We start from the raw sequence: 11,126 nt of genomic DNA, 5'->3' as shown, positions 1-11,126 counted from the left end.
AACAACTTTATAAAAATATGTGGCTTTTATTTTACAAATCCTAACAATTGTGCCTCGGATCACTATTTACATATCTCGATCGGGAATTATTTGTACCTTTTTAATGTGTGTCTTCCGATGTACTTGTTTTAAGTGAGTACTAGATTTTAACCCGCAGTACACCATATGCATATAATTTTTATTATTAATAATATTTTATATTGTATTTATTTGTTAAATATTGGATGTTTTGTAAAAAGAAGAATAACCAAAATTTCCGACTGTTTGTGCGGCTAAATTTTTATATAATTTTTTTAACCCGTAATATATTTAATGACCATTTGTTTGTTATATTTAGTTTGTTTTGTTTAGTGTTTGAGATTCTATTTTGATTTTTAATTATAATAACAAAAAATAAGGAATCTAACTACATAATAAGTCATTTATACGCTATAATTAAGTCACATTTTTCTTAATGATTAAATTATTTTACACAATCTTAGTTAAATCAACTTGATTTTATATACCAAATATTCTAATATTAATAATGTTGACAAATAATAAAATGAAGATTTAACCCGTGTTAGCATAAATTTAATGATATTTTATTAATTCCAACATGTCCTCTTTATAACTCATCTACTACATAACAATATTATATAGTATTTTAAAATTTTTTAATTTTACATATTCGTAATATTTTAAAATTTTAATAAGTTTATATATATATATATATTAATCATAATATTTAAATAAATATGAATCGATGTTATTCTTATGTTAAAAATCAAAGCTCAAAAATTTTGAAAAACAAAATGAGAATCGAATTGTTGTTTTCTTTGTTGCAAATGATTCAGAGATGAAATATTTTTCAAAACATAATAGAAAGTGTGGTTAAATATATCATAGTTTATGTTTTCATATTGATTGCTGTAATTTTTTTAGTTGGAATGGAATGTAAAATATTTAGGAAACAAAATCTGGAGTAATACTATTTTTAGAAATTGTTTAGGGATTAAATTTATAACTAAGTACAAATAAAAGGTAGAACCCAAAATGTAGTTAAAAAATGTATATATAGATTTGAGATAAGCAAACATAATTAAATCATGTCTATATACAATAACTTGAGGTCCTTCATCATAACTATGTAGGACGAACTAAAATAACAATATAAATTAATTAACTTTTTTTTGGTAGGATCTAAATTACTTAACTTTGTATAGCTATCATACTTACACAAAATTACTTCAACTGCAAATGGAATATATGGAATTAAACATTTAAGTTATATATGGAAACTCTACCGACTATGTGATGGTAGAAGAGTTTTGACTAATGCACATTCCGTTGAGCATCATACTCAAGTTAAACTCAAGAAGCGTGGTTCTGATACTAAGTACTTGGTGACAATATTGGCCATTGGAACTGAGTGCGACATTGGTATGCATCTAGTCTCTAGTTTAATGCATCTATTTTCTTTAGTTTGAGTCCCCATGGAAGTTTAATGTAACGGTATCTCTGTTTGTTATTAGTAGTCTTAATTGTTAGACTACTTTTAGTGTAATGTGTATTGCAATGGAAGGTTTTTAAGTAGGCACTATGGATTATTCTTTGTCTCCTTCTTATGTGAACATGGGGTCATAATTATTATTATTATTAACTTTCTTTTTTTAAGTCAACCTCATTTATTCAAGTAGTTAAAAAAAAGTACATAAGATGCACAAATCGTAAATACAATCAAACATCCGCTTCGATTGACTTAAAAGCTTGACATATTGGAAACCACACTAAAATAAATGATTGATTTACATCATTTATTTTATATATTTGTATCATGTTTAAATAATTTAAAAATAATTTAAATCACTTTAATAAATAATTTATATTTTTTTATATAAATAATTTGTATCGATTGAGATAAATATATGCTTCAATTAATAAAATTGATGTTTGTTTACATCAATTACAAAAAATGATGTAAGTTTTACATCATTTTTACTAAATTGATATAAAATATTTGAATCATTTTTCAAAACTAATGCAAAATATTTTTATTATTTAAAAAATTGATGTTAAATTCAATATAATATATTATAATATTAAATTTAATTATTTATAACTTTCAATCGTTTTTAATATATTCATTTATTTATAATTAATATTTGAGGATAAGTTTAGTTGGACGGTAACTAGAATCTTTAAAATAAATTAACTTGATAAAAACAAACTCAATTAATCACCTGATTTTAAAGCTTAATATATGGAACCAGTTAACTTGAAATATGCAAACTAATTTGGTATTTATAGAAGATGTTGTGTCATCACAACTTAAAAAGTATCCGATGTGGGATAATAGATTTTTCTTTACAAACGAAAAAATAATATTAAATATAAACAATTATCAGCAACATATAAAAATGAGTAACTACACTTTAGTTTATTAATTCTCTCTTTGATTATTAAATGGATTATTCCAATGAAAATAAATCATATGGTCAGTGATCAATTCATCATACAACTTACTTAATGATGATGAATAAGGATCCTTAATAATCCAACGGAAATGAAGATATAGCTTTTTTTTGGGCAAAAGAAAATAAAGATACAACTAGGTTTGCTTTGTTTAGCTGATGATCTGCTATAATTTTTTATCGATCAACTTTTTCAATATTTATCTTCTAATTACGTTGATTTTTTCCAAATATATATATATATATGTAATTTTTAAATGATATTAATATAATTTATTTAACATCAGTTTTAGATGATTTAAAAAATGATTTTATACCAAACATGAATAAATACATCAATTATCTAAATGATGTAAATTTTTCTTTTGAATCGATTTTTTTTTCAAAAGAGATACAATAACTGAATCAATTTTAATTAATTGATGTCAAATTAAATAATTATAATTGATTCTAAGTTTGTATATATTTACTTCACTTATTAATAAGTAATTTTAAATTACTTCACTTAGTTTTGTGATACAACAGACTCTTTTTTTAGAGTGCCACTAGCCACACCCACCTCGTTTCCACCTATGCCCCTTACACGACATGAGTTAGTAAGAGTTTCCTTTACCTTTGCCAACGGTTTAAACGGTTGTTCCCGAAGGATTCTTTTATCTATAACGTCACTATTCTCGTTTGTATGAAATTACTCTCTCACTTTCAAAACAAGAGATAAAAACTTAGACACAAAGAAACCTTACTTTAATTTATATATGTCATCCATTATCTACAAATCGTCAAGTCGAGGAATGGTGTACAAAAATTGAGATCCATATCTGGGACAATTACATGCATGGATGATGGATTGACCCCATATGACTTCTTGAAAATCATGAGATATATTCTGAAAATGGTAAGATATTAAATTTAACATGTATTTCGTAGCGACAATTAAAGTTTAATCCTTGTAGAAGCTCTTGTATCACATGAGCTTTATGTCAAATTATTGTGCGCATGAAGAACAATTTATTTCACTTTATCTAGTACTAATTAATGAAAATGTTGCTGATAGGTCATAATAATCTAGTACATGTAGAGAACAAACAAAGAATTGTTGAGATAGTGACATATGCTTGCTTGATGCTCTGTGAATAGTGTAAAAATTAGAAGTCACAAGTGCGATTACACTAAATCTCTAGAACCCTGGAAGAAAGCAATGGACAGATCCACTCATGACTAAGTAATGATTTTCTTAGAACTCTGTAATCATTTATAGAAATAAAAACGAAATTGGTGTTAATATTGCTGGTAATTGTAAAGTGTAAACTATTCAAGACTAGTATAACAGGACAACATTAACTTAAAGGTCAATGAAATTGTATGACTAATTATATTTTGACGTAAAAATGTAAATTAAAGAACTTATGGAATCGCATCATTTTCAAAAATGAGGAAAAGGTAGTATATGGTTTGATTATACATTGAAGGGCAAAGGGACATATGACTCTTGCCTTTCGTACTGATCAATATGTCCAATAGCCACAAGGAGCATCATGGTTTAGATTCTTATCAGGACGTGTACAAAACGTTTATATATGTTACCAAGATGAACCTGGTCCGTGTTTTGGACGTAATAAATCATTGGAACTAACAATAGCATGTGTGGAACAAGTTGCTCGATATCTTCTACATTAAAATGCATAAGTACACACTAAATCTGGACAAATTATCCGCTCCAGTTTGGTATTTTATCCATATGTAATGGTAGAAAGCAAAACAATATAAGTTCGTCATCAAAAATATATATGTTCTGGATGCGAAGCTCAGCAATAGAAAGTGGACTAAAATCATAAGAAACTTTATTTGATGTGGTTTAATTTCGACCTGAAGAAGCTATTGGCACTAATAAAAATGGTATATTGTGCGACTTCATTTAATAGTTGACTGATTTAAACCGATCTAGATTATTATTCGACCATCCAGAGATCGTTTAGAAACGTATATTTCTATCTCGTGAAAGGACACCAAGGAAAATAAAGACTAATTCTCTTGTCACAACTCTTGAATCCAACTTTACGTCCAGGTTCACACACTCCCCTCCCCCCCTCACACTAAAGTACATGAGATTCTTTAGTTTTCACTATAAATTAAAATTTTACTCCTTCTATCTTCCTCAAACCCAAATCACAACAACAACACAACAATAATTCAACTAGATGTCTTCTAGAGTTCTCCCGAACACTTCATTGGAAATATGTTATTCTTATTAGCTAACAATTAATTCCACTGAAGTGTTTGGGGAACTCCGGATGTCATTTAGTAATATCAATCCATGTGTATTAAATGGTACCTTTACATACTTTTTAGTTTTTATGACTAACAATATTTATTGTTAAATACATCATATAACATGTCTATTTACTAAAATTTACTTATTAAAAACCAAATAAACAACTACATATATTGTCTTTCAAAGAAACAATTATACATAGATTTTGTTTATGAAAACCGGCTTATCTTATTAAGGCGGCATCCCCGCCTAGGAAGACAAAAAAAGGAAAATCACAAGGGAGAAAGAAAAAAAATTTAGCTCATAACTAGCGGAAGATACTCTTGGAGAAGGGGATCGAGACAAGAAGTCATTACTCAGAGAGAGAGAGAAGCTTTGCTTAGCTCGAAACCCTAACTCTTTTTTTCTTGTACTTTTCTTTTCATTATGTACGTCCTATTTTCCATCAGCAAATTTTTTGTAACCGCCGACCTTGGTCATTGGTATTTCTGCAATCACCGACCTCGGTCATTGTTACTAAAAAAAGTTACTCCATCTCAGATTTGAAAAGAGGGATAACTATTACCTAGGGATGAGAAAATGTATTTCTAAAGATATATTGTCCATCAGTCCATCAATCATATGATTCCTATTAAGTTTTCCATAACATATACATCTACCATTTTCAACCAGATATAATCTCAAAATAAAGTACAAAACTGTTCAACACACTTACCAAAAGTATATATACAGACTCAAAAAAAAAAAAAACCTTTTCACTTTCAGAAGAGTAGATAAAAAATAAGACACAAAGAAACCTTACTCTTGAAATGAGACACAAAAAATAAGACACAAAATAACTATTACCTAGGGATCAGACCGTTGCCAGCTGCTTAAGCCTTTTTCCTTCCAGTTTCCGTCCAGTCCAGGTGAGGGTGGTATTTGCGGTTATGCAGTAGCCTCTTTCCTTATATATTTTTCGATAGTTGCTGAGTATAGGCTTGAAAATTGTCTTTGGGTGGTTTGTGATTAAATGATGAAGTTAGGTTGTTAGTAACTTGAATGTGTGATGTTAATGTTTAAAGATGCATGTTAAGACAAGTTTACGAATTGTAAAAGCATATGCATGAGAACGAGAATGAGAATGTTAGTGTGGGAGTAGTTGTGCCATAAGGGCATTGCTCTGAGTGTGGGAGTAGTTGTGCCACAAGGGCCTTGCTCTGAGTGTGTTATTTAAGGTGCATGAATGATATAGAAGAGTATTAAAGATTTACGTGTTGCATATTCGATGTCATGATTATTTGATGGTTGGACATTCTGATTCTATGCTAAGTAATGGTCGTGTTTATGTTTGAAGCGTTTTTATTGTATAACCAGTGGGCAGAATTGATCTCCTCACTGAGTAAACTTGTTTTACTCACCCCCTTCTCTTTTCTCTTCTTCAGGTCAGGAGAGAAATGTGATTAACTATGCAAGTTGTATTTTCTTTTGGTGTATTTTGGGAGTGGGGTGTGTGACACGAATGCCCAGGCCTAGAGCCTTCATATGTGGTTTACAATATCTTGTTTTCATGAGATCCTTCAAACTTGATATCAACACATTGGAAAACTCTCTTTTCTGGCTTCTCTGATATAATATCAATCGTGTGTGCCTTTTAGAAAGCACATCTAAGGCTAAATAAACAAACTCATTATGCTTAAATCTAGATTTAATTTAATAGTCTGCTAATGCAACATGACAGCACGATTGTGGAATTCTACAGAGAACTAAGAGATATCACAAATGAATCGTATGCTATTGGAAAGTCATATATACGGAGATCGACATGATCATGAATGTCCTGACGTCTCTTCCCAAAAAGTTTGCTCAAAATAGGACCGCAATGATGAAATCCAATGATGTAATGAAGATGATGAATTAGGTGAAGAGCTCATTGGCTATCTCCAAATGTACGAAATGGAGATAAAGATGCAGGACATGAGTAGATGTCTCGCTGAAAGAGAAAAAAGTCTTGCCGATGACGAATTTGACGATGAAAATCTAGAGACGTTAACCAAGAAGATAACAATAACATTACTGTTTAGGTGAAATAGCTCGTACGTAACTCACCTGACCATTGAAAGTACCGCTCACAAGTCACACCTTTGGGTGCCAGATGCCACCTAGAGTCCCCCCAAACACTTCAGTGTTCATCAGATTAATTTATCCATCGATAGATCTTAAAAACAAAGTATGAACAGTGAAGCGTTTAAGGGAACTTAAGGGGACATTTGACTTTACATGCATGTGTTATGTGTCTTTGCTAATTTTTCTTCTCTTACTCACTTACCATCTTCGTGACAACCCAAACTGCTTATTTATATATGCTTCTCCACATTATATTTTTGTAGAGGAATTTTTCGGGGAGGGACCGTAGAATATATGTTCTCCATTGAATAGCAAAAACATGGACGAAATATATATATGAAGATGAACCAAGTCGGAATTTTGGGAATAAGGCACTACAAGAAAAATGAGTATTAATAGCACTTTAGTATAGCGGTTTATGTGTTTATGCTATGGTTGACCTATGTCTATTTTTTTATAGCGTTTCTAAAGTGATAAACGCTATGAATAATAAAATTTCATTGTCCGCCAAAATTTTAACGAAAATTGTATCTAAACTCAAGTTGTCCGCCCAAACAAAAAAAAATGATTAAGTTAAAAAAAAAATTGACCTAAACACTTAAACGACACACACAATTACACAATCTCATCTCCTTTCTTTGACACACAATATCTTCTTTTACGAGAAACACCTTAACATAAACCCTCAAGTCCAGTGACTAGCTCTCTCTATCTTCTCTCTAATTCTTGTATTCTTCCCTGGTACAACAATCCTGCTTCAGATCTTCGAATTTTGTTACATACACTACAAGAAAACACGCCTATTGCGATGGAAGAATTCATAGCAAATCCCTCGCAAATAGGCAAAAACGAGGGAATTGCGAGGAACACACTTCCCTCGCAAATCGCTTCTCGCAAATTGGTCAACGTCGCAAATCCCTCGCAAATTTTGCGAGGAAAAATTTGCCCTCGCAAAAACAACGCAAATTGCGAGGGACAATATCAATAGCAGATTCCTAGCAACTTCATTCAAGCAATTCCCTCGCAAACTTTGCGATGGCTTTGCGACTTATATGTCCGTCGCAACATGATGAATTATACATTTTGTAATTATGATTATTTTCAAATTATGCAAATTAATTATGATTATTTTCTAATTATGCAAACTAAAAGTCATAATTAGCCAAAAAACTTTTAATTAAAACTGAAAACAAACTTGTAAATTACAAAATATTGTTAAAATTACACAAACATAAGTTCAAAACATAAATTGAAACACAACTACAAGTTCAAGTTCAAGAACAAGAGACCATCACACAGAAGTAAAGTTCAAGAACAAGAGACCCTACGATGGTCTCGTGGTATCTCCTGCTCCGGTATCAATGGTGGCATCAGTCTCAGGTCGGGGAAATCTTGCAGCAAATTCAGGGTCCTTCTCAGATAGATAATCGAAGTAGGCATCGTAGCAATGCATCTTCTGAGTATTTTGTTGCAACTTCAATGCATAATCTTCTAACTGAGTAGACTGACTCGCAAGAACAGCTTCGGCCTGAGAAAGCTTCTCAGCTAGAATGACTGGATCTTCAGTCGGAGTAGGCGTGAGAACAACATGAGCTGAAGATGCTTCAGTTTGCATATTACCGACTCCATATATCCTGTTTTTCTTCTTCGGAGCAACCTGCAAACAACAAAAAACAGAGACACAATGTAAAGTTCAAAGATATGAAACAAGTGAAAACCAAAACACAATGTAAAGTTCAAGAATTTACCTCAGCAAAAATTTGGTTCTTCATACTAACTGACAATCCGCCAGAAGCACTACTCTCTATATTGTCCCCTGAGCATAGCCCAGTTTCAGCCTCAGTTATCCTCGATGACACTTCATTGTATACCTTCTCAGATAGTCCATCCACAAACGACCCATCAGGTTTCCTATGAGTATCTTCTAGGACTTTCAAGAAATCAGGAAGTGCCTCACCAGTCATCTCCGACTAAACAAAGATATGAAACAACAAAGTATTAGACTAAAGCAAGAATTTATAAGTAATTGTACTAAATAACTAACTTAACATACTTACATGTTTTCGTGCACGGGCTTTAAAAGAGGTCTGACCAGACCGGTGTTTATGCATTCCATTGCCATCAGGATCACTGTATCGAGCATTTCGACTGTTGATACTCTTTTCCTCAGATTTTGGTTCAGACCAAAACTTGACCAAGCCTTCCCATACTTTAGGATCAAGCCACCGCGGCATTGCATCATCACCTTTTACTCTCCACTTAGACTTCCACCGAGACACTTGATCAGTCATCCGGGTCTTCAACTTGCTTTCAAACTCGGCTCGAACTCTCCCATTGATAGAGTGGTCCCAGTTATATGTTTGCTTGTAAAAACATAACATGAATCAGAATCATAATCAGAATCAAGTAAGTAAAAACAAAATCTGTAATTTAAACACATCAACAAACATTTAACTTACCGCAAATGTTTCAAACCACCGGTTTACAACCGCACCTGGTGTTTGGGTCCAATTGGCATGAACTTCTTTGAAATCTCTTTCAAAGATGGCCCGAACAGTAGCAGCAACCTGAGGATCCTGGGCAAACCTACAAAACACAAGAAAAAAGGGAATGAGGATCAATGAAAATAGATCTAAAAAATTAGACAACCCTAACTACATTCTTACCATAGAGTACCCGGAGGGCGTTTAGGGTCCAGTTTCTGTAAGCTAGCACGACCGGGACTTGCAAGTAGCTCTTCCAAAGTAAAAGAAGAGGTCTGAGGAGACACATCGTTGACACGCGAAGTCGAATGCTGTGGAGGAAGATGATCTTCCACCACCGGTGAGGTTCCTTGACGATTATCTTGGATCACCGGTGAGGTACCTTGCGAGGAGGCGGGAGAAGCTACCCTTGGAGCAGAGGTAGAAGAAGGTAACCTTCGAGAAGGGATGGGAGGAGATAGCCCTTGAGAAGATATAAATCTTCTGTAAACGTTTTGGCCACCAGAATGATTTTGGTTCTCTTGAGAAGACATCTAAAAAACAATTCCAAAAAACTAAATTAAAACCCTCAAATTCGATATAATTAGAACCCTAAAAACAAATTAGATTAAATCCTAAATTCGAATTAGGTAAAAACCCTAAATTCGAATTACATAAAAACCCTAATGTTGAAACCCTAAATTAAATAACCCTTAAAATCAAAATTAAACCTAACCACTAAAACCAAAATCGATTCAAAAAATCAAAACCCTAAAATTGAAACCCTAAAATTCGAAACCCTAAAATCTAATTAAAACCCAAATCGAATCCCCAAATTGAATCCCCAAATTCGAAACCCTAAAATCTAATTAAAACCCAAATTGAATCCCCAATTTTGAACCCTAAAATCGAATTAAAAACAGAAGAAAGAAGAGACAGAAGAGATCGGAGAAGAGAGAAGAAATCAGAGAAGAAATCAAAACCCTAAAACTGAAATCAAAACCCTAAAATCCTAAACCTTTGTCTCGCAAACAGATCTAGCCGACATAAGAAGAGAGAGGAGGAGTAGACTAACCGAGGACGAGGAGATTAGCCGGAGAAGAGAGAGGTGGAGGATTTGAGTAACCGGAGAAGAGAGGTGGTTAATCGGAGAAGAGAGGTGAAGATTGATCGGAGAATAGAGGAATTAGGGTTCGAGGGTTTTTGCGGCTGTGGATTAGTCGAGGTTTGAGCTTCGCTCAAACTAGGTTTTTCTATTTATATAGGAAAAACGATGCGTCGCAAGTCTCTCGCAAAAATTGCTACGGATTAGCTACGGTCCCTCGCAAATCCCTAGCAAACGTATTAAAATATGTAATTTATATTTCCAGAAATTGCGAGGGAATTGCTATGAACTGAGACATTTGCAATAGATTTGCGATAGATTTGCGATTTATTTAGGGTTTAGGTTTTAAAATTGTCATTTATGCCCTATTTTTTTATTATAAATCTTGGATTCATCTTTTGAAACATTAATAGTAATGTAATTAGTCTTAAGGGTTTAGGTTCAAGGGTTCATTTGCGAGGGAATTGCTATGACGTAAGAGATATGCGATGGATTTGCGAGTAATTTGCTATGCAAATAGCAAATCCATCGCAAATTTGTCGCAAACCTTCAATCTCTAATTTATAAAAACCATCAAAAATGATTTAAAACAATTAGTCAAACAAACTTTCAAGTATATTATGTGGTCCAATAGGCTCATCATACTTTTTTCTATCATCAAACTTTTTAAAATTGTCCAATTTTGCATCTTCCTCTAATCATTAACTATCTTCTAACTATCTTCCTAT

At 32.5% G+C, this 11,126-nt stretch overlaps 1 protein-coding gene across 1 annotated transcript; it reads right to left on the bottom strand.

Annotated features, from left to right (window-relative positions):
- On the bottom strand, positions 8,063 to 10,478 carry LOC104788057. The gene is made up of 6 exons (XM_010513734.2): positions 10,369 to 10,478; positions 9,498 to 9,847; positions 9,291 to 9,417; positions 8,889 to 9,194; positions 8,580 to 8,801; positions 8,063 to 8,488 (listed from the first exon to the last, which is right to left on the bottom strand). The coding sequence occupies exons 2-6, from the start codon at positions 9,845 to 9,847 to the stop codon at positions 8,156 to 8,158; spliced, it is 1,338 nt and encodes a 445-aa protein (XP_010512036.1). The 5' UTR covers positions 10,369 to 10,478; the 3' UTR covers positions 8,063 to 8,155.

This window comes from Camelina sativa, chromosome 5, assembly GCF_000633955.1.
Source record: "Camelina sativa cultivar DH55 chromosome 5, Cs, whole genome shotgun sequence".
Taxonomy (NCBI): Eukaryota; Viridiplantae; Streptophyta; class Magnoliopsida; order Brassicales; family Brassicaceae; genus Camelina; species Camelina sativa.
This window is presented reverse-complemented; position numbering and strand designations above follow the sequence as displayed.